At 41.4% G+C, this 25,599-nt stretch overlaps 1 protein-coding gene across 1 annotated transcript in view; it reads left to right on the forward strand.

Moving 5' to 3' along the window:
- lrmda (leucine rich melanocyte differentiation associated) overlaps window positions 1-25,599 on the forward strand; it is a 248,002-nt gene that overhangs the window by 202,574 nt on the left and 19,829 nt on the right. The window contains exon 7 of the mRNA XM_086046070.1: window positions 17,120-17,204. Coding sequence (XP_085902196.1) covers window positions 17,120-17,204 — 85 coding nt within the window. The remainder of the gene's footprint in view (window positions 1-17,119; window positions 17,205-25,599) is intronic.

Consider the following 25,599-nt stretch of genomic DNA (forward strand, 5'->3'; position numbering starts at 1 on the left):
TATTATAATTACTTTTTGTTACATTTTCATTTGAAACACTTCAGCTAACTCTAGTCTCATTATACATGCCAGAAATTAATTTGAACCAATACAAAATCAATATTTAAATTAAATCAAATATAATTCAATATTAAAACGTTTCAAAATTTTATTTCAAAATCTCATATCTTGTGTCATTCTAAATTTCAGAAATATTGTGTCATTATAAATTTCAGAAAATACAATTTGAACCAATAAATATAAATATTTTCATTTTCAATTATTTTAAGCATACACGATTTAACAAACAAAAAAAGCATAGCTTTACCGTACATGCCAGAAATTACTTTAATTTTTTTTTTTTTTATAATGGATGGAAGGATGGATTTTCTAGACTGCTATGCATTAGTAGGTTGAGCTGTTCAGTCAGTCAGTCTGTTCAGGGCCTACTAACCTAAGCTCTGTTTATTTAATGCTCTACATTTGTATTTGGCTTAATAGTAAATTACACTTCGTACCTGTAGGGGGAGCTTGATCTAAAAAATAACAGCACCTTAATTTAAATGGTCTCATGAATTAACTTGCTTTTTTAGAATTTTGTTTCCATCACGTCTCCCAAAGGCATAAACAGTGTGCGCTTTCTTGAATGAGGTGATTCATCCCTAATAAGACAAGAGATAGAAAGCTTTTATATTGCACAAGTAGGTTTTTTCCCCCGTCATTAAAGTCATGTGCTGGCTAAAGTGGAATGCTATATCGCTCTGCATAAGACGCGCATGTCTTCATTTGTCAGGCTGGTAGCGGGCACGAGACAAACGAGTGTGCGCGTCTCGGGAGGCCCTCTGAGACCACAGTTGAGCGGCTGCTCACTGGTGCGTTTCTCATGCTAATGTCATGCTCTCGCAGTCTATCTGTCACCCCATTACGCTAACATCATTATGCACACCGGCCTGTCTGCGCCGTTGAAAAGAACAGAATCATTCCTGTCTCATTTTGAGGCAAATTGTTTGGGGAACATTTCTTTTTTTCCTGCTACTTGCGGTAATGGCAGGCCAATCATTTTTGCAAGGCTGCAGGTATGCAGATGAATGAATAGCTATTTGACTGTTTGGTGAAAGGGCTTTTTCTATTATTCATGAGAGGGTGTGTGCGTGCGTGCGTGCGTGCGTGTGTGTCACTTGTCAAACTTCATATACACCCTCTGACTTCTACATTTCTATTGACATTGGATGGAAAAATGCTTTGTTTTATTTGAATAATAATCGACTTTAATATGCAACAAACCATGAGCTACTTTCATATGGACAGTCATGTTCCAGTTTGAATCAAGACATACTCAAAACAAGACAGTGTGTATGGCATATTGTGATTATCTCACCCGAGTGTCACAAGACTTGATGAATTTCAATGTAAATGGCCAGCATTAGTCTTATTTTTTTTTTGTTTATTTTTTTGCTCTTTATTTCCTGTATGCCAGATGACTTTTCATATGAGTCCAGGGTTAGCTGACATCTAAAAAAAAAATAAAATGACAATCACGTGTCATTAGAAATTACAAGCAACACCAGCTACAAGGTGCTTACACATTTGACTGAAAAAGTATGTATTTGACCAAGGCAGGGTTACAAAATATCACACGCCACCAGAAGTTTCTATGGACGGAGATCGGGCTTCGCCACTGACCTTCAAAGTTCCATAATTTCAGTGCAGAAGATCATATCTTTTCCAAAATTGTCGTGAAAAGTAAGAATCCAAGACTAAACACAGTTTGGTTCTAGTCTAGTTCCATCAGAGCATGTTTTGTAACTGTCTGCACAGTGTCCTCAGTCCAGTAAGTAATGCCCCTGTTTGGTTTGTGTGTCTTGGTCAAGGGCCCGTTCTACGCTGCCTGTAGAATATAATTTTATCTGAAGCATGAATATAAAGATGTATTTAGTCGGGGATCAAAGAACACAATTTAGAAATGCTGACTTGCCTCAATAATCAGACCTCAAAATTCAGGAATTCACAGTAAAAACATGCTTCCCAATTCGCGCACAAACATCAAACCGACATTGCATCTCATTAGCTGAGAGGAAAACTGTCAATTTCTCATTTATCAATCAATATACAGTAGTTTTAAAAGTGTTTGCATGTGTTTATCTATTTATTATTTTCTAAATGTAACAGATTTTACTTGAGATTATTTACAACTGGAAAACCCTATTTTGAAATGTGTCAGAAAGAGCTGTGTTTGACTGCCCCTGTATGATCAGTAAGAATCAGGAGAATCAGAATCAGGAGTAGAGCGCACCACACCACTGGCGGGCTTTCCCATCTATTCTCCTGACAACCAACCCAAATGAAAAGCTCTTGTCCTCTGCTAAACAGACAAAATTCCAATTCATCAGCTGTGTAGACGTCTAATACCTGTGTGTATGTTTGTTAATTGAAAAGCTTCTATCAGCTTTGCTAACAGAGGAGATAACCCTGACTTTCCTCTTAATTGCCCCGGAGATGGCGCTTTCACTGAAAAAAAAAACAAACCTGCCTCTGTGTCATCATTTGCTCACTGTTATGAACAGCTTAATAAAAAGCAAATACTTTAATTATGGTTTCGTTTGCCATATTGCTAATGGTGCCATTGTTGCCCAATTGAATGATACAGATTTTCCGCCGTTACATGAACTTGTTTAAATGATATTTTACAGCCGCTTGATAAAATTGCCGCCTGAGGCTATATAATGATGGACAGACAAAAGGCCACACGCAAATTATCATAAACTATTAGCTTGTTTCCAAAGGGTTTTATGTTAATCTTTTAGCGCTTAAGTACCCTGCAATTAACATATCAGGAGGAGCTGCCTTCCAGCTAGGCTTGCAAATTGAAGTGCTCCGATTAAAAAAAAAAAAAAAAAAAAAAAACCTATTGAGATGCGAGGCCTTGAACGAGAAGAGGAGCTATCGCGCTGAAGTGTGCTGGCATCTTCACTCAGAGAGAGAGAGAGGGCGATAGAGAGACAAAGAGCGATTGAAACGGAGAGCAAGATACCGTGAGAGTGTCTGTGATCAAGCATGTATAACAATACTATTATCTCTCTTGGGTGATGACATATGATGTCTTTTTCGGGCTCCGTCTCTTTGTCTGACGTGCATGAGCTCTACAGGAGGCGGACTCTCATAGCGGTCCTCTGATGGAATGTGTTTACATATCAAGCTAGCGGGCTAGTGATATGTAAATGTGACGTGTTGAAGGGGGGGCTACAGGGAGATGCGGTTCATTGTCGGCTCTGCTCACCGCCTGTGTCGCCTTTTAAGCTAAACACAATCGGATCCGGAGAGCCAGCATCTTGTAAACCTCTGCTAGGTTAAAGCCACAAAGGAGGCCCGTGCGTCTCTACGCATGCATGTTTTATAAAGTCGCTGGAGTGCTTTGCTTCGCTTTACTTTGGTCCGCCTTCTTTGTTGTCACCACATAGCAGCTGACACCGTTTACATTACGATAATTAAATGTTAATGTCAAGTATAAGACAACTGTTAGCAAATTCACTGAAGAAACGTAAGGTAGTTGCTGTCCTTCTAATAAATGTCATGCCCCAATTAAGCCATCAGGTGTGTCATCTACTTAAAATGAATGAATGCCTCCCTCAAATACACTTACCACTTTTCCCTATTTGGAAAGAAAAACAGTAACTGGTGACATTGTAGTAACTGTAATTATTGTTAATGTTCAACCACAGACTTCAAAGAGTTGGCTGCTAAACCCATTTGAACCCCATTGCTCACTAAAACAACGCAACTTACTGAAGTAAACACTATTTCAGATAAAGACTTAAGATATATTGTTAACAGGTTTGCTGTGCAATTTTAAAGGTCATTGTAAATTATGTGGAGACACCATCTTTAACGATTGTGAGCATTCCATTAAACTCTGATGTGATCGTGACACACAGTGTGCCTCCATGTTTATTGTACAGGAAGATATGGAGCTTTTTAATTCCAATTCCTTGCAGTCTGGTTGTGTTAACTGTAATTATTGATAATATTCACTCTTGGACATTGGAGAGTTAGCTGCAGAGTCCTTTTTGAACTCTCTTGCTAACCAAAACAGCAGCACCTACTGGAACATGTAAACACTATGGAGGTAACAACTTTAACAAATATTAATTAATTCTGATGCGAGTCCTCCGCAATGCTACGTGTCTGAATGTCTGTACTTGGTATATATTACAATATACGGTTATGCTGGGGTGCAACAGTCTACAGTGTTTTTGGTGCTGCTGTTTTGGTTAGCAATAGAGTTCTAATAGGCTTAGCAGATTCACATTTCATGTCTGAGAACAGTGAAGCAATATCATTGCAGTTATTTTTTTTTCTGCCGAGAAAAGGCAAGTGCCTATTTTGCGGAAGGTGTTTATTTGTTCCAGTGTTCCATGCATACGGCAACTAATGAGATGGTGTCTAATAGAGCAGGAGTATACATTCATGCGATCAAAAGCAGCACTGCAAGTCAACATATTTATGGTATTTACATCTTGTAAGGTCTTAAACTTGTGTTGAATGTTTATTTGGCTACTAGAAAGTTACTTTTAACACAGCCAAGAGCATTAACTCAAAAGCAGATCCTACACGCTTCATGTTTATAGTTAAACTAAAACCTCAGAAACGGACTGCTTATTTGACCCTTTTCCATGTTTGTCATGTTTTCGTCCTTATCACAAACAATATGAAAGGGAACCAAAGGATTCTAAAATACAGTGTGTTACTTTTTTTTTTTTTTTATAAGGTCGAGAGAGCAATGTAGAGATGGAAATAAGGTCTGCAGCCGTCAAGGACCCGGATGACTCCAAATTCCTTACTGTCAACCACTCAAATTTATGGCTCTGAGATTACAAAGCTACCGAAACTATAAATTAAAGTGATGGGCAGAATTATGCCCAGTGCTTCCTGCTCTCCCCCTCAGTGACGCACACTAGCTTTGCACTGCGACAATGAGCGTGATTTACCACCGGGACGAGAGTGGAGAAGAGTGTGTGTATGTGTGTGCGTATGTGTTGCAGTCAGGCCTCCCCTTGGCCCACGGCCTGGTGAATAAAACCCCGCTTTAATTCACCCGCAAACGTGTCGCCATTAAACGACTAAGAATAGGGATTGCGGCTCGTAAATAGTCGCTGATTTACGAGCTCGCAACAAAGCGTGTGAGGCCGTCCAGGAAGGGAGAGGGAGATTGTTTGACAGGACGTTGTCAAGGGGAGAAAAAGGGAGGAAAAACACACACGCACACACAGGCTGGGCTAAATGTGTGTTAGTGTATCTCCTGCAGATGTGTCTGCTCTCTCGGCACGCTGTGACAGACAGAGGAGATAAAGCGGGAGAAGGGATGGAGGGAGGTAAAGAGAGCGGGAGCTGGCATGGCGCTGGCTAATTTATCTGGCGGAGAGACAGATTAAAGAGAGGGGAGAGTGAAACAAAGTTCCGCTGGCTTAATCAGCGGACAGCCCGCTAGCAGAAGACATGATAAATCAGAAGCTTGTGCTCCGATAGGGGATGGAGGCGGGCGGGAGGGACTCTTACACTGGGAATAGCTGTAGCTCATGAACCGTGTGTACTTGGAATCGATACTGGGTGCTATTGTTTGAGCCAACATTGTTATACAGTAGCCTCTGCTGCTTTGTTCCGACGCTGTTATTTTTAGTGCGCCGTGTAAACAGGACAAAGGGACATTCAGGGGTGTTTTTTTTCTGAGTGTCTTTCTTTAGCTCTGACAGCAGAGAGGTTGTGGGGGTGGACCCGAGTTAAGGGCCTTACCCAGGAACAGGAAAGGGGGTTTAGATATCCCGGTGTCATTAGTTCAGCGGGGTCACATGTGGGCCAGCGGCGGCATGATTACACCCTTTGATTTATCTCTTTTGGAGCCGGAACGCTGATAAATCTTGAGGCTCATCCCCGCTGTGGGATCCTCGCCCGCCTGATAAACGGCCTAAGCTGAATAAACAAGCACCCCCACAAACAGCCAAGCCCCTCGTACACGATGAATAATTCATTCTTGTCGCAAGTGCTGTTAAACGTGTACATTTCCGCACATCTAAAATGGCAAAAGGTGCTACCGTCATCGCTACCCGGACGTATGAAATATTCGAGAGCCAGAGGTTTTGTTCCTGGCTGTAAACTTTATCCCCTCGCCCCTTGCTGCCGTCCTCTAGCGTTTTCACATAAATATGCTTTATGCAAATATGTCACGGGTTCGGCGGCTTCTGTGTAGACATTGGCCTGTCTGCCACTTTATGACAAAGTTTAAAATCCTCCATTACGGTGACCCCTGCAGTAAATTCACAGAGTGGAAAATTGCCCCCCGGCTCTCCTTGTCGGTGTGTAGACGCCATCATGAGTGCATTTTTAACTTAATTAATTGGCCGTTTCTGTTGACATGAAATTTATGCAGTAATAATTTGCTGGCGTTGGATGCCGAGCGCAGGAAATGAGATATCCATCAGGACGCTCGTGTTCCGCCAGCTGCACCGCGGCTAATACGAAGAGTTTGGGGATGTACCAACTGCTCAATACGTAGCACATATATTCTGAAAATGTATTAGGACACCATTAGATGTGTTGTTTTACTTGGAGTCATAGTCGCAAGATGTTTGTGGACTGAACCCACGTGACTACTTAACAAAAAAAAAAAGGCGAATGACGGACGATGGGGGGTACCCATGCTGCAGACGGATGACGAATAACGGAGGCTCTTTTTTTTTTTTTTTTTTAAATGCCCAGCTCTGCTAATAACTATGAGTTAATATCATAAACAACTGGAAAATGCCCAGTAGAATACCTTGTGACTCAACCAATTATTTCTCGTTATTAAAAGTTCTACATACTGTACCGTCACAATCATCACACTTCAGTATAATGTACGGAACCTTCCCTGCATCTTTACATACAAAAATGGTATCATAAACAATTGGGGGGATGACCAAAGGGATAGAGAGTATGGTTCTCTTCAACTTGGTCTTCAATGGAATTGCAAATGAAGGGATTAGAAAGCAACCAAAATGGAATGTAACCGTAATAATTTTCATTGGCAAGACTTGTATCACTTGTATTGTATCTATTCTTGTTAAATTAGGAATAGGTCTAATCATTGATTGATCAATTAATTGATTGTTAAAAATCATTTTGATTGTAGCTAAGGACTTGATTGTTGACCTTATGGTGTCTTGGAGCGACTTGAGTCAAAATGGAGTGCACGACTCTTCAGTCGTCATTGGTTTTCTGTCTCGAGAAGAATAATATGATGACAGCTGAAGACTACATCGCATACTATATGGCGCAACAATTCTGCTCAATATGACTACTTTGACAATGTAGTCAAATAGTCGTCTCTTTGACTGATGTGAAAGCACATTGAAACTACTGTTGACTTTTGCACAGTTGTGTATGTGTACAGTATATCTGAATATACAGAGCAGCCATTGCCTTCCTCAGGTGCTGTATGACAAGAAAGACCTTGTGATTTATGGGCTGCAGTGAAGGCAGAACTTGATGAGATTAAACAATTTCATAGCACGAGTGTTTCTCAGAGGGCCGTCTGATTTGTGGCACCGACGCCTCCTGTAAATCTCCTTTATATACCTGCGAGCACGCTCCGGGGGAAAAGGGGCGCAATTACCGTTTAAAGGCAGCTACTTCTTTTTATTTTATTTTACTTGGTTTGTCTCCTCTGTCCGCGGCGCGGCCGCTCACCTTGCGGGGTCCTTGTTGAAGTCGATGAGGCAAGGAGGGCCCCCTGTTATCTCGCCTCTCTGGAGGTACGAGCAAGCGAGGAGGGCGTGCATGGAGTAGCAGGCAGAGGCACTCCATTTTCCAACGCGTTGTTTGCCTGCTGCTCGCTTCCCTGTCTGCGTAAATGGAGTACGGCAGGATGTAATTAGAGAGCCGGGCTTTGCTCCGTGCCATAAAGATGACATGGTGTAATGATACAGCTTACAGGCCCGCTGAGGGTTCTGTCTCGCCACGGAGGATCTGTGTGCTCGTTTGCCGGTGACTTATGATCGGTGTGCGAGATGACAGCGTTATCGCCACCGCACGGAGACTCAGACGCGGCAAAGGGGCGGAATTTCCCCGCCAAAGGTTGTCAGGGATTGGAAGCAAGTTTAAGATAGATAGCAAGATCATCCCTGGTTGGAATTACACAAGATAATAATCCGTGTGTGTATATATATATATATATATATATATATATATATATATATATATATATATATATATATATATATATATATATATATACAGTATATTCTTTCACCCTATTAAATATAAATAATTGTTGTTACTTTTAGTATTCAAAAAATAGGTATGTATTGTATACAGTATATGTACACATTACGTAAGTATCTACCGTTATATTATTCATGTTGAAGTAATTAGGAAACAATTCATTGTTCTTATTCATATTACAGTATTTACATTATTATATTATAATCGCAATTATATTTCTTTATTTTACAGATGCTTTGAAACTTTTTTTTATTTTTTACTTATTTACAAATGTCCTGTCCTATCTATCCATTTTAAAAATCAAATTTGAGCACAATAGTTTGCCCACCGCTGGTTTTAAGCAAAAAGTGAAGCTTTCTGTTTGTGTTGAAGTCCTGTTTCCGTGCCAGTGCTGTACTGAACAGAATAATGCACACCGGAAGAGTTTTGCCATACCTGACTGCCCAGTATCTGACGTCATGTTAGCCTCCTTTAGAAAGCAAACCTGTTGACACTCAACAGTGCCTCTACTGTTGTCTGCCAAGTAGTGCAGTTCTTTTTGTCTGCATTTTGGATAATGGATGGAGGGATGGATGCTAGTCATTAATTGTAGTTTTTTTTTCTTGTTTTTTTTTTAAATCATTGCATGACAAATTGTATTCCTATACTTATATAGTAAATGTTGAATATGTGTATGTTACATAATATATCATTTTAATATCCTCATGTGGCTAACTATAGTAGCCAAACTATTTGAAGGAGCTGTCAGTAAGGTGAAGCACTGTTTTACACCGCTCAAAATACACTAATAAACACATTCAATTATTACTTCTCTGAGTTCTGTGTCAGCCATTTCTGTACATTATTAATTTACAATAACAAAATTTAAAGTTTTTTTTATGTAGCTCTTGTAATAGATTTAATTAGATCCTAGTGCAGTCTCCATAAGTGTACATTTGCGATTTTACTAATTACAACATGCACATGTTGTGCTTAATGGAGTCAGATAATGTGAGAAAGAGTGTGTGTGTGTATTTTTGAGCACATGCACAACCGTGTGTTTTAGTTATGATTAAATGTTGTGTGTTTGCTTCTTGGGTGAAGATGTGCGTTGTGTATCCGTCTCGGTCGTTGCACATCTTCCCCACACAACATCAAGAGATCTCATTATTCCGACACATCTCAGGGTTTCCCGTCTTTTTTCCTCCAATCCTTTCTCGTATATATATATATGAGTCAAAAGTCCTTGAGTCGAAATTAGTTTTTCATTTCGTCTGTGATCGCATCGTGGCGAAGCCATCTCAAAGTAAAGAAAATCTGCGTCTTTTCGTGACGGGGCTCAGTCAGACATGCACTTCACGCAGCCGAAGTCTGAGTTAAGCATTGCTAAGTAACCTTCACGTTTCACTCGTGTGAAGAGCTAATTTCCTTTAAGTTCACGTGTCACTTTTTTTGGGCGACACTTTCTTTCGGGGCCCTCTTCAAATGTCTCCGTGGCTTCTAATTGCAAAGGAAATATTGGAGACAAGCCAGTGTGACAGGCCCGCTCCTGGAGTCTTCAATTATTAAACAGTCTACACTCCAGAAAACAGGCGCGATGTTGGCTGCAGAACTTAAGCGGAACAGAAAGCCTCATCATGTGTCACACGCTTGAGTTGCTGCGTTTTTGGCGTTAAGTTACACAAAATCATTTTTGTAAATGACCTTCATTTAAAGTTGTGCCCAAAGACCTGCTATTGGAGAGCCATACTGTAAACGAACTGTAAAAGTACATTGAAAACACCCAAGTGAGTAGTTTACCTGACTTTTCAACCCCACACTAAATGATGGACAAAACCTTTCAGCATTTACTGAGGTTTATGACCAACTAAAACCTTAAAACAATGTGGGATGGAAAAGTGTTTAATGGAAGATGGTGCCAATTTCGCCTGGCTTTAGCCCCATTTCGATTCGTTATGTAGGAACTATCGGTAACTTTTAACCAGGCTCTTGTCAGAATACTTACAAAGTCAATGATACTTGCCTTGAGTGTACACGTAACAACAGTTAAACTCACATTAGGTGACTCAAATGAGTGGGGAAAAGGCTACCTAAAAATGGTGGGACTTAAACCCATGTTAAGTCCAATTTCGTGTCATATGACGTTTGAATTTGGGTCCGTTTGTCCAGTCGTACGATGATCGATTGAGTTTGGTATTTTCCAACCTCTGGGTTCTTACCTTCACTGTCCCTGACAACGGTTGAGCATGCTAAAGGCACATTATGAAGTGTGTTATTGCCCGTTTACATGATGTTTTATTTTCAGATGATCAGGGAATCATGTGGATTAGGTGTTAGTGTTATTTTTAGCAAAAAAATTCTGATTCCACAAATGGCTGAAATATGGTCAGAAGCGTTTTGAATCCTGTAGGACTGAAGTGGGACAGTAACAACTTGAAAAAAACCCCACCTAATTGTTAATTTTGAGAATCTGGCACAGACTATTAAACTACTACTATAAAAACACTTTGAAAATCATACATTGAGATAATGCTAATAATAAGGCGAAACACGGCCAAAAAAACCCCAGCATGTCTGAAACTGATGTTTTCTGTGCTTTAAGTATAGTTGGATTTAACATTAGCAAATCCGGAATGAATGTTAACTTAATCTGCAGCATTGGAACTGACAGAAAAGGTCAAACCGGACCAAAACAAGAAATAGCCCCAAGCTAATTGTGCTATTTACCTGTTACATGGCTCTGCATTTTCACTTTAAATCACCTGTGCTTATTCCGCAAGACTCCACAAAGAAAGGTCGAATGACTTTCAAAAATTCCACCTTTGAAGAAAAAAGAAAAAAACAAACAGTGCCTTGTTAGCATCCCTGAGTCATGGCCATGGATGATTAACGTCCAGCAGCACTCAACCTTTGACTTGTAAGGATACGTGCTGTTCTCAGTGGCACCGACGGTAGCTTGTGCCTCGAGTGAAACATCAAAACAGTCACTCCTGTGATCACTGATCACATGATACAGTTAACCCAAAGGAGCATCATTGGAGTAGAACAGTTAATCATTAATAAACACCCAGGCGCAGACTTTTTTCCAGCTAGATGTGTACAATTTCATTGTAGTATTTTTATTTTAATGTTTTTAGTTTTCACGTACCAGAGCAATGCTACTCGCTAGTATAGTGAACTAGTTGGCAATCTAACTATCCATTGCCCAATCAGCAGTCTTTGCGGTTTGTATTTATCATAAACATACAGTACAGTATATCTGTCTGTCTAACCAGGCATGTATGGAGCAAGTAAGTTAGCTAGAGAAGCCAGGTTGCTATCTAACTGTGGCTGTGTCCAAATGTGTAGTGTGCGTCCTCCAAATGTTGAATTTGAAGGCTACTTGACGTAACTTGTGTTACGACTCGACCGCACACCAGTGTCCAAATTCACGGGGCCTTCGAATCTAGCCTTCAAATCTGGCCTTGAGCGAAGGCTGCTTCAGAACGCACGTTTGTAGCCTATATTTCTCCACTTTTCTTCTACACAACTCTTCTGCGCTACTCTATGCAACTCTTCTATGCTTCAAAGTCTCGTTTACCAGCCGAGCACACTGCCGCCATCTTGCTGCGGTATAGAAGACAGTCAAGTGAGAGTCGCTAGGCCTGTCCAAATTTGCCATGGTTCATGCACTCAACGTAGCCTTCGAAGGACCCAGCCTGTGCAGGATCCTTCGGAGGACACTGCTTGTGTTCCCTACTCACTACTAGCTAGCTGTCTAACTAGATACTAATACATAAATTGGGTTAAGAATATTTTAAAATAAGTAGCTTTTTACCACGTTACAACATTACCATATCATATTAACATTAATACTCTACGTTTTTTTTTTTTTTATAAAAACGCCCTTTTTTTATGCTCAAATGGCAGGTAACTTATAGCCTAGTTTGTATTATTCATTGTATTACTGTGACTACAAAGTGAGATGGGTTTTCATTGTTTATTTATTTAAAAAGTTTCTCTATTATTTTTGTTCTCTCGAACTTTAAATGCTAAAAAACAATCAAAGCCAAGCTGCGACATTAAATGTTGACTCCAATGAGTTCACGAGTGGCGTCCCCTCTGATCTGCGGCACGATCACAAGGCGGCAGCACTTTACAGAGACGAGACGACAAACAACAGTTTCACGCAAAAGACACCAAACAAGTAGTTTGATATAGACCCAAAGAGAAAACATATCAAAAGACATTTTTCTACATGTCTTTTGCAAGTACAAAAAGCCCGAGTGGTGTCAGGAGAAAACAAAACAGAAGGCTTGGTTTTTTTTTGCAACAATTGCTTTAAGCTACAAAAATCTCCTCCAGTCCCAAGCCTCCCCTCAATGTCAGCCCCCTGCACTCCTCCACGAAGCACCCCACCCCCCTCCCCCCTTGGCTCTGCCAGGCAGGACAGGGCCCTCCGTGCACTCTGATAGGTTGCAGGCTGATGCTTAGCAACAACATTCCTGTGCCCCAAGTAGCAGTAAGCCTCTGGCTGAACCCTTTCATGTGGCTGTCAGGCCACATTTATTTCCTTTTAGCACTTTGTCTACTTGTCCAGATGTATAAGGAGATAAAACCGCCTGCTGTTTACACCGCTTTCCCTCTGTAGCGCCGCTGTAATTAGATTGTATGGCCGCTCTGTCTTCAGTGGCGAGGTGAGCCCAGGTCGACGCGTGGTGAGCCAGGTTGCGCATCCACGGCCTAAACTTCAAATAACGTTAAAGGAAAGTTCTGAACTCATGTTAATGTGATGGTGGTATTAAGCGCAAGAATACTTCCTTGACTAGTTGTGATGTAGCTCTACTTCCCATCATATTGACTTCTCACTCGACAATCACTTGAAACAATTAACTCGCCACATTTGGAGTTTTTAATTTTTTGACATTTGAAACCCACCTCGCTAAAATGTGAAACGTTTCAAGTTATGGCACAAAATTTGTCATGTTCAAATGTGAAATGTATCAAATCATACTGTGATTTATCACGTTAAAATCTGAACTTTATCATGTTATAATGTGATACTTAACTTGTCACATTCTAAGATGAGATTCATCACGGAAAATATGTAATTTGATCACGTTTCACAAAACTTTGAGAGAGGACCCCTTTAAATTTGGAACAAATCTCGACTGCAGTTTCCACTTTTGGAAATATTTTTTTTTTTCATTTGTTAGTGAATAATGTATGGATCTTGTCAACAAAATGCAGGTTTAACAAGCAGGTCATACAATTTGAAATTGGGATTATTTGTCCTGTGCTGAGATTCACGCTGTGTTGTATGCGATTCTTGTTAGTATGTTAGCATGGTTCCTGGACTTTTAATCATGAACCAAGTAAAAAAACAAGAAAAAAAAAACAAGTAAAACTTTAAAAAAACACCCTGCCCAACCGTCCAACTGTACCATCCGTTCAAGAAACCCACATCTGAGGTGTTTGTGTATGTTTTCCATATGTCTGCTTTGCCTTTCCTCCAAACCATGCCCTGCCTCATGGTGACACATTGGAAGTAATAATCACTATTGCCTCTGGCTTTATCAGCATTTATTCCCATCACAACACTGAAAAGGCGCCGACAAGACAAGCCCTGATGCGATGATGTATTAACCGGCGCGGGCCATCATCTTTCATGGTGACATCTAACAGAGCTTCCTTTTCTCCAAAGCTACGCACTTTCTTCTTCTTCCTCTCCTCCTCCTCTCTGTCCAGCCTTTTATTAACACACAGAGTCCTCTCTTGTAAATTTGCGGCGCATTGTCATGTGCTGTGGTGATAACTCACACCGCGTGGAGACAATAATGACGCGACCACTCAGCATATGCCCCAGGCCCAGCAAATTAAAACAATGCTCAGCTTGATGAGCAGACTAATCTGGACAGCAGAGAGAGAGGGGGGGGGGTGTGTGAGGGACCAACTGAGTGTATTAAAATACACAACACAGCAGCACCTCCCTCTGTTCAGTGTAGGTACAACCAGAGAAGAACATGAGCACCAGTGCAGAGTTTCCAACATTAGGTACACCTGCATATTGTAATGAAAACCACTACAATTCTTCCCGTACAAACATATATGTGTGCGTGTGTGTATATACACACACACGCGCATACATACAATTTCCTAAATGTTACTTGGACAACTTAAAAGCAAATCCTTCTCATCCCCAAGCATTGCTGCTGTCCTAGGTTATTGACTGGAGTATATTAAGTGCAGCCAACCAGCAGAAGGGGAGGTTCAGTCGCCTACAAAGCAAATGGGGGTTGGACGGGGTGGCTGATTGATGTTCTGTGGGTGGGGTGGAATCATCTCGCCGGATGTGACGAGCAAAGCTGTTGAATGCCGTTGGCTCTTTTGATCAGCGGGCGTGAGTTGAACGGGCGGTGGCGAGCGAGGCGTGCCGGCCAGGTGGCTGGCGATCCTGAAAGCAAGGTGACTCCAGTTCCTCGGGGAGTGAAATAGAGGGGAGTGTAAGGGGGGGTGGGCATGCGTGAGTCTCAATTCACTCACTTGCCCAGGAGTTTGTGTGTGGTACTGCTAATAATGTGGAAGATGAATTGTAGGCAAGCAGCTGGATTAAAGGCAGATAGGAGGCCCAGGTTTGTGATCTTTCAAGTGGGACAGGAAATGAGGCAAAGAAGATGCAAGTATAATCATGATGCCTCTGAGGGGCATGTGTGTGCATAACAGTGGAAACCCCAAAGTGGAGCCCCAAAAGTGGTACAATTTGGAGAGGAGACTAAGCTGTCCAGGAAAATAGGCTTCAAAAATTAAGACTTGTGAGAAGGTCACCAACGTGGTGCCCGCGTAGCCCTCATCGACTCATAAGAAGCCTGCAGAATTTCTAGGAATGTTGTAGAAGTGATCATATGAAAATGTAAATACTGGCAGAGAGTTATAGCAATATAATGTGTATCAAACACGTTTAAATTCTAAAGGACGAACTCCACAAGTGTCTTTTTCTTTTTTTTTTGCGATACCACCATAGAGAGGTAACAGTGATGGCGAAGGACAGGATGATAAAAATAACATATAATGGAAATTTGGAACATATAAAAAGAGTTTGGCTGCTCACTATAATAACTTAATTTGTGAGGACCCTGACTGACAGCACTTGCAAACGCAAATTCATGTCTACCCACTCAGATATAAATCCCATGCAGCGAAATGGCTCATGACTAGCATGAAAGTTACCACAGAATGTTGCTAACAAACAACACATTTTGACATTCCTTTATTAAAGCTCGGAACAAATTAATTCACTGAAAATTATTTCCAATGGTAACTGTAGTTTTGAAATTAGAACTACGTCAAAGGCGACAACACAGAACAAACTATGTTCAGCGTTGAAAGTTCCACTATACTTTCTGTCCAAAAATCGCAACTCCTTAGATTGAAGTGTCAGTTCTCACTGTGTACAGTATGTTCCTACTTTGCCTTTTCTTTTCCTTTTTTTATTTGGCATTCCATAGGAGTTCAGCACTGATGCTTCTGAACAGATTTTGAGCCACTGCGGAGGCGGCGAGCTGCAAGTTTGCTGTCAAAACAGGGCTTCCATTTTCAGGCGGTTTCTTTCCAAATCACAGTCCACCAGCATGCGTGGAACAAAGTCACTTTTTCTCCACGTTGATGTAATATGAGACACATGCCGACCCGACCTTAATGCCTTTCAGAGATCCTATCTGAAAGCACATTATGTGATCTGTTTCAATTCAACGTGCTCTTCTTGCCCGTGATAAATATGGTTCCATTTAGCAGAGCGGGCCGTTGCATTTCTCAAGGTTATGCATGGCCATGAAGAGGAACAACAATAAAAAAAATAAATAAAAAAAATGCACCGCCAAAACCATCGCTAATATGTATTTGTCAGTTGAGTCTCTTGCTATGATTAAAGGCCCGGTGGATTCCTTTCTGCAGGAAAGGAAACTATTTCTGCAAAGGCATCAGATATGGCCGTGTCATGATGAAGTACCTCCTCCACTAGTTAAAAGGCTAAGGGAAGGAAGGAGGATGTTTTGGACCTTGAAAGTGCTCCAAAGAACAAAAACACAACAACTCTTGACCTGCTTTGGGGACATTACGTACTCAATAGATTCAGGATTCAGTTTTATGTTGTTTTTCCTCAAAGTAACAGTTGCCTCACTTTCCTGAGTTTGCCAAGTGTCAAGCAGCTTGTACAATGAGGAATCCATGCATCTGTTATTAAAATGTGTGCGTGTGAAGATATTTCAACATATTATTCAACACTAGGGTGTAAAAATACATTCAGCAACTAAACGGAATTGAAGATTTTTTTTCAATTCAAACTTCATTTATTCAATAGGCATTCCAAAGTAGAACACTATTCTCTCACTTGCAAATTTTCTAATTGGATAGATTGTAGTTATCCAATTTGTCTTTATAGAGGCAGTGGTTTCAGTAACAATTATTCATACAAGAATAAAATAAGTCAACCACTGTACAATAAAAGTAAGATTAAGTGAAATTACTCAACGTTTAATGTACATGTTAAATGTCACAGGGAGGTTATCAGATGTGTAGGTATTACTGTCAAAAAAACAAAATAGAAAGCACAACATACTTGTGTAGTTGATCATTTAGATGCTCCCTGAGCTGGTCCCATGAGATTTGCTGACGTCTCACGTGAACTTGATGATGGCTTTAACTCCACGTTTTGTTTGACTTTTGCGGCATATTTTTTTTAGGTATGATTATAATTTGTCTGTTCAACATTAGGATGTAAAAATACATTTAGCATCTGAACAGAAGAAGTCCTTCTTGAAGTTTTGTTATGATGTTCGACGAGGACTGGCTTCCCCAACTATTTGACATCATGTCAAAAGCTGTCACAGCTATTTCCATTTAAATACGGTATTGCGTGTCTCTGCTCTCGCAGCTGCCAAACGAAGCCGGATTTGAGAACCGCCCTCTGCCCTACACTCCTCTACCCCGAGGATCCAGAGATGCTACAAACCACAAAGGTAAGGGCAAAATAATGACCTTTTAGACGTCATAACCTTTTCAACGCAGCCCGTTTTATACACAGATATGCAATTAATAGCAACAGGATGAAATATGCATTCAGTCAAAATCCAGGCCCGTGGATTATGTAAATATACGTCATGACCCCAACAAAAGCAGAGAGTGGGAATCTATTGAACTTCAGCAAAATTAACTAAGTCTATCTTTAGTTTTATTGATCACATCTCATCAGTCTGATATGTTGATAGCGGGAATAAATCCGATTAATCCTCATTAAATCCGGTCCGAGTGTATGTGTGGGAGCGTACGAGGAACCTTGATCTGTTAGTACAAGACATTGATTAGTTCTCATATTGACTCAAAGTAGTAAGCCATCCTTATTGTCTAGAAATGCTTTCGACATTCTGCGTAACTATCCTTCAGACTGAACAACAGTTGCTGCTAGGTGCATCATCCACTCAAGATGAATAAACAAATACACCATCTTTTTTTTTTTGGAGGTAGTAACTAAGCTTACTACTATTACTGAGTATGACTTTGAACAAAAATGAATTATTTTGGCCTACAATAGATCAAAACAAAGTAAGCGTTAAGTGCCGAAAATTAATCTACATGTTTGTTGGCGAAAGTGCACCCACAAAGATCTTTTGCCAATATAAACCACTTGTCAAGAAGAACACTTCTAGACAATGAGTGGCCTACACAAAAAGCACAGCGTCCCTGAACACAAACCATTTCTAGTGCCAAGGACAGATCAGTGTCATCCAAGCCTGACTGATATAGCGGCTCACATCAGATGTGAGCCGCTATACCACATCAGAAGGCACGGAACAAGTCCTGTGCTTTGTCCGACCTGGCTAAGGAGTCCATTTAAAGGTGAAGACAACTGACAGATGCAATATTTTCCATTCCGCCTCAGATCCGAGTGCTGGTGACAGTCTCCATTTGTTTAGTTTTTATTTTTTTGCACTGCAGACTTAGATAACACAGCCCTCATCTTTGCCCTCAAGTCATCTTTGCCTGGCTGCCTCCGAGCCCTTACTGTTCTTTGTTAGTTATTTGTTTGACTTAAACGTTTATCTGATGCTAAACCCAAACAAGTGAGTGTTTACGTTGGTCCAATTTAGGATATAAACAATTTGGATGAGACCATATGCTGATGATTGTGTGACTTTCAATGCGGCACACTTTTTGCAGTTGTAAAATAAACAGTATGGGCCATCTGTGGACTTCAAATATGGTAAGTTTTTACACCCTGAGAAACAGATCCACTTGTGTTTTTTTTTATGTGATGGGAGGTTGCATTGTCTTTTCCTGTGGTAGCGCTTCACTATGTCCACCCACCCTCTCCGCTGTCACCTGTGTCAAGACGTGCCAGAGGTAATTTCAGCTGCTAGTAGCTCCCAGAGGATGGCAGCACTGGCAGGATTCCACCCCTGGGACAAAAAGGGATGGAAAAAGCAAGGACACAAGCCCAGAAAAAGCTCCTGTCTTTGCTGGCGTGAGGAGTCAAAGTGGAGGAGACAAGGCAGCGAGGAGACGTAAAAGCAGGATTAAAAAGGCGATATGGAAGTGTTTCATAGAGTGAGTCTGACACCGAACAAGAGGAAAAGATTAAGGGGAGATGAAAAGACGAGGGGAGCAGTCGGGATAGGACTTAAAAATCAGATGGAAGTAGACAAAAGACGACGCCGAGGAGGTTGGTGGGGGGATCCATGGTGTCTGCTTGAAGGCGTGACACAGAGCGAAGTGGACGATGTGGTCTGGCAGAGGGGCCCGAGGATCCTCCACAACTGTCACCTTGACTCTGACTCGTAGGACTGCTCGCCATTGTCAAGTCCACTCGAAATCTAACAGTCCATAAGTGAGTCCCAGCCTGTGTGTCTCCATATATAAACTGGTTCGCCTGATGCTACGTGTCGTCGGCTTAGATTTACACTGCATAATTTGCATTTTTTGGGGTAGGCGTGCGTCCGTGGTGTAGTTTACTGACATCAGGCTGGCATTGATAGAGGTGGCCTGATGAGTATTAACTAATTACCCTAACGTTTTAAAAAAAAAATGTAGCAATTCCTGAGATTGAATGGCTGGACTGTGAAAAGTCAAATAAATTTGTCAATGGCAGTGAATGAGTTAAGATGATAAAAACAGTTCTCCTCATTCCAAAGGGCCACAAAAAATGGATGCTTACACAGCAACAATGATAAGGGTACTTCAATGTGATTGCCACAATAGCGCTGGTAGGCAGCTAACAGCTAGCTGCAACTTGCAGCTAACTGGCAAACAACAACAATGAGCTTTGTCTATGGGCTGGCTACAGATATGACAGAAGTTGTCAACAGGAGTGTCACTCCTGTCATTTAGCATTCATTGCTCTTAAATAAAGTTGCTGCCGCAGTCTTGTAAGGCCTCACGTTTACACAGTAAACTGGGACATTCAATAAATTGAGTTGATCCTCCAGCTTCTTCAGTATAGCCAAAGTTTTGTTTGTTAGCTGCTACTGGCATGTCCGATCTGCCTGTTTACTGTAGTCACTTTATCCGATATCCGATTAAGATCAGGTTTTTAATCCACATTTGATTATGATTTGAGTATATCGGATTACATTTGTTTTTGCCTGATCGGCTGCCAAAAATCTGATTTTAGGAAACCATGGGAGCAACAAATGGAAAATATTAAGCCCTGTAGTGTAAATTCAACCATAGCATTTCCATGTGTTCTGTGCAAAACAATATTGCAGTTCTCTTATTGTTAGTCAGCCTGTCACCTTCTATGGATGACTCACAAGTTTATTTCACAGATCTAATTATAGCCGAACAAGTGAAACAGACCTTTCAGACTTGATTGATATATCCATGTGCGCCAAGGATATTTTAATAAAATGCCTTTCATTTCCTCTGTATATGTAAATAAATGTGGCTGGCAGTAGGAGTAGCTGCTTTCATACAGGTATCAGATTAAATTTGAGTAGGCCATTCCTCAACGGTGACAACAGTAAATGAAAGGGATATCTTTGTACAAGCCGAGTAAACAGACAAGGAAGAATGCCTCAAATGTGCCTTACAGTATGAGCCCTGGGCCCCTTTAATCTTGTTGTTCTGGGCCAGCTTCCAGCTACTTTGTATGGATGTATCTTAAATAGTGCACAACTGTTATTAAAATCCCAGGAGGAAAGCAGCCTTCAAAGCTTTAAAAAAAAAAAAAAAAGATGAAAAAAACAACAACTTCCTGACGACACCCATGAGGCACATCACATTTGTTTGCCACATTCATTTCATGTTGGGGGTGATGTGCACCGCAACTCCCACACCAACCCTCCTGCAACCCCGCAAAATGGGAGCAATGGGAACGGATCCAAACTGGAAAGTAAACTGTTTTATAGTTGCAGCACAACAAATAAACAAACATCTGGAAGCATTCAGAGCAGCCCATTAGAAGGGCTCTGGGCCTTGCCAAAAAGGGGTAAATGATGAGGAATGGGCTGTCGAGAGGCTGGTGGAGGCCGGGGAGAGGCCAGATGACGGAGCTGTGGGTGCTAAGCGCTGCTTTTAAAGCTCAGCTGGGCTCACACTGATCTACACCTGCTGCTTTCGCCGCCTCCACCGCCAGACATCTGGATGGGATACATGACTAATGGATGACTAAACTGCCAGTGTTGAAACTTGTCGTTATGAAGGGAAAGGTTGTTGCTTTGACTGATGACTTCATGTTTCTCTGCACAAATGCACTTAGCCAAAGTTCAAGTTAATTTATTGAAACCGATACATAGTTTGCCAGCATTAATTTATTGCTCTCGATTTAATGGCCACTGTGAATAATCAGTATGGGTTGCATCATAGTTTGTATTTTATTTTAATATACAGTATTCGCTTGACTACAAATCACTTTTATTTTAGTGGTCTGTCTTATCTTATTTTTTTTTTTATATGAACAAAAGGACAAGACTCTTAATCAATCAGTAGTTTGGCTAAACCCCTTAGTTTCCCCAACATCTTAAGTCTTTATCTTAGTAAAACTTTTTGAACAATTATCCTTTCAATCGGTGCGAATGGTTTGGGAAACAGCCATTTTCCGTACTGCACATAGCAAAGGCCATAGGTTTAATGTGGAAGAATTTGAGAGCCCTGCACTCGACCCCTTTAAAAAGCTTTTGAATGAACCAGAACAAAGATATATCCTCATTTCCAGTAAATGTCCCAATATTTTTGTCAATGTAGTGAATTTCATACAGCCTGTAGTGTCGGTTAAAGTAATGAAGATAAATCACTAGAGCTAGAAAATAAAACGAACATGACGCCATAAGTCACACTTATCTCCATACATGGAAAGTGTGATTAATTAAGCCCACATTCTAATCACAAACATAAATCTATAAACAGATAAATACAAATATTCACCTTATTGCCACTTTCAACCGGGCGAAGTATCTTTATACTGTTAATTTTGTCGTCTGTGAATCTGTTCTACCTCTTCAGAATAGTCTCGATATGCACTATCAATTCACCGTCTAATCAGCCGTTATCCCCTTCCATATCCCTTCACAGTAAGACTTCCGCCTAACGGGAAGTCAAAAAAGAAAGGTCCGATATTACAGAAAATTTGGCAAATAAACCCATAGTCCTATACATGGAATCTGCCCTCCAGTTACAAGTGTATTGCAGAAAAATGCATTTGAAATCAGAAGAGATGTCACCAGGTAGATGACAACACCAGGCAGTGAGCAGAATAAGCAACAGTAGTGTATGTGGCAAAAAGTACATATGCAGATGTTGATTGAATATACATATGCAGATGTATACCAATGATATGTTTGTCATCATCCCGGCATACGTAGATGCCTCAGTCACTGAAAGGCATCCATCAATGATGAGGCAGTGTATCTCCTGCTGCGTATCACAGCTCATCACAATGATGATGAAAGCAGGCTCTGTTTGCTTTATCTTTGTAAGATGATATTGTTTCTCCCACGTGTGCATTGGCCCGCCAACATGACTGGCCATTAGAGCCGAGCCTATGGAGATGGATGACTGGAAAGTTGGATGAGGTGGGACTGGGAAGGGACAGGGGCAAATGGAGCTGGGCCAGCAATCCTTTACTGCACTGTCCGCATCCAGAGTAATGAGCGCCGACTTCTGGAGGCAGGCCTCGTCCTTATTTGTCACCCTGGATGGAAGGCAGTACTGTGTCTTCTTTCTTTGCATGTATTAAAATGCAAGTATAACCTCCTTGGTTTCCTTGACAGCTTTAACTGCTGAACTCTTGATGTGGCAGCTCTCGAAGAGGCCGCCTTCCATCAAGTGTCGTTAGTGCTCCATTACCGGATGGCACTCCTCTTGCAGTTTTTGAATAATTCTGTTTGTGTGCACTTTGAGGACATGTCTGTCTTTTTTGTTTTTTTTTTGTTTTACCTTGCTGTTTGATGTCGGTGAGAGACGCTTTCAGGGTTTCTTTTTTTTGGTCACAGCGGAATAACGACACTCACATCCAGCCATTTATCTTTATTGATGCCACCATAGAACATACATACAGTAAAAAGATCAGGAGCTTGTGATTGGTCGAGGATTGAAAAGCCATCCCGCAGAAGTGTGTGGCAACCATTAAGTGGAAGTGCCAGGCTGTGACGTGGCTGTTCGTGCCAGAATGACCTACACAACCAAGTTGACTGACTTGTGACAACTCCTGGTTGAGGAGCAGAATGCCATCCCACAGCAGTGTGTGACCACCACGAGGGGGAGGAGGTGTCAGGTTGTTGCGGTATGTCCGAGACAAGCAATCGAGTGACTGCTTGTCTTGAAGTGACCAACATAACCGCGTTCGTTGACTTGTGGGAACTCCCCATTTGGAAGTAGAATGCCATCTCATAACAGTGTGTGACCTGCTTCAGGAGGAATGGCCAAGCTGTTGTGGGCTGTCAGTGACAGGCCGCAACATGGAAACCAAGTTGGCTAACTTGTGACAACTCAGAGTGGAATACCATCCTGCATCAATGTGACTAGCATGAGGAGGAATTGCCAGGCTCTTATGAGATGTCAGATACAAGCAGGGGAGTGGCCGTTTGGTGGTTGAGTGACCACCACAACCCGGTTGGCTGACACCCCACCGAGGGGTGGAATGCCATCTCACAGCAGCGTGGAACCAGCATAAGGAGGATGAAGTGCCAGGCTGTTGTGGAATGTCAGAGACAAGCCGCAAAGTGGCTGTCTGTGCTCGAGTGTCTGACACAACCAACTTGGCAGACTTGCGACGTCTCCCGTATCCTTATAAAGCATTCTGAACAATGAGCTTGAAGCTCAACCGTCATATGTTTTCCTCCCTCTTCCACCAGCTGTGAAATATGATGATTACCAACTTTGAAGCGTTTTCTCAGCAGCAGGCAAATACGCCTCGTAAATCTTTATCGTCCGTGACCGCTGCAGACAAACCTTCGCTATTTACGACGATACAAAGTCGAGCTGACTCACCCGGCACTGAAGCGCAAACAGATGTGCGTTTGAAGTAACGCGCTGGCCTCCGCTCCAAATGTGTCAGCGTGATAGACAAGGACATGAGCGCTCATGAGCGCTTGGGAAAAGCTTTGGACTTTGGTCTACTTCCCAGTTGCATTGGTCATTCTCAGAAGAGAAGCAGAACATAAATCAGCTCAAGTGGGAAGGTCTTATTTCTAGAAGCAGCTTTGAAATTCCAGTATTTCCAAAGCGGCCACGCTATTTTTCATTTTCCACAATGATTTGTTGTCGGGGAAAACTGAGACACACTCTGCGCTTTCCAGCCGAGCTTCGTGGTTTCCAATGGTGGGAGTCCATCATGGTAATTTACAATAGGGCTTAGCTGCCAGATGGTTTTGGATATTTTTGCTTCCAGCAGGATGGATGTTGGGTCCAGCAGGTTTCTTCTGTGTCGTTAGCCGAAAACAAATGGCTCGGCGAGCAGGCGGAGTCTGTCTGCGTGCGGTGGCTCTCGACCCTTCATTCTGATGAATAGCTGCTAATATGCTGGCAGACGTTGGACAACTTGTCATGCTAAAAAGGACCGACTGCTATGAGTCGTAGTAGTAATTATTGTCTATTACGAAGGGTGTTTACTCAGATTTCAAATGTCTCATGTTTCAGATTGGATAATAACAATAAACGGAAAGTTAGTAATACAGAATAGTTGTGAAACGTGTCTCAGTGGTTGATATTGTATCAAACATCTTAATCTCGTCTAATATATTATTTTTAGGTCTGTACATTATACTTCCGTAGTAACTGATCACAGACTGTAATCAGTCAAAATACACACCCACACACACACACATACACACGCACACACTTTAATGCTTGTGTGGTTAATGGCTCTAACAAATTACCTTCCAATTCACTGCTGGCCGACAACACATTCTGCATGGCTTAACAGGCGTACTTCATCACTGAACGTTTCCATAACGCATGGTCAGAATAGCGCAATCCACGCCAAGTAGTCACTGATATGCAGTGAGAGAAGAGACCATTGGTGATTGTTTACACTGCGATGTTCATAAAATGTCCTCTTAGAAAAAATACTCCAGATGGTCAAGGTGTATTGAAGCGCTCTTCATTTCCTTCTTCTCTTCATTTTTGAGGCCTTTGTTCGAATTTTGAATTTGAATTTTTCTGCAATCCGAGGGCCAGTTTTCCAGAAATGTTGGTTGAATTCCAAGTCTTACATCACTTTCAACATTCTACTTTATTGCATTTTCTGAGCTTATACTGTTGAAAACTACTCTGCTTTTTATTGTATAGCTATGAATGTACAGTAAATACTTTGTGTGACTCTTTGGGGTCACCCCACCTACTAATCATGTCAGCTTGGGCATGCTTCACCATACACCTGCATTGAATAAGCTTCATTGAAAAAGAACAGATATTTTTACATACTTGAAAGCCGCTAATGTTGAAGACCTCTATGTATTTTGAGTGTTATCCAACCACATTTGTTTTATGGGTAGCTGAAGACAAATCAAAAATACTTTCTCGTCTCCTTCCCTGTCTATTCGTCTTGATTTTCAACCAAACCTTTTTCAAATTCCCAGGGATTATGGTCTTGTGTCATTGCAAAACCCCGCCTGATTTTAAAGATGCTTCAGATAGCCTGAGTTAGTCTTTTTTGAAAGTCGTAGCCAATTTCTCCAAACAATTTTCTGACTCGACACTGAGTTGTTGATATTCACAAATTCAGTGTGTTGCAGATTCTACAATGTTGTTTATGTCCTCAAATCTTGAAGACCAGATCGTAAATACCGGTTGTCTGTCCTTGTCCGTTGCAAACACATGCACAGACACTCATTCCCAGGTGTCCTCTGTGCTCCAAAGCTACTGTGGCGGAAAGAGCCGGACTCATCTGTCAATTACGGTAAGCTCCATCGGGCCATTGTC

Source organism: Filicampus tigris, chromosome 11 (genome assembly GCF_054856515.1).
Source record: "Filicampus tigris isolate MCC_2025a chromosome 11, RoL_Ftig_1.0, whole genome shotgun sequence".
NCBI lineage: Eukaryota > Metazoa > Chordata > Actinopteri > Syngnathiformes > Syngnathidae > Filicampus > Filicampus tigris.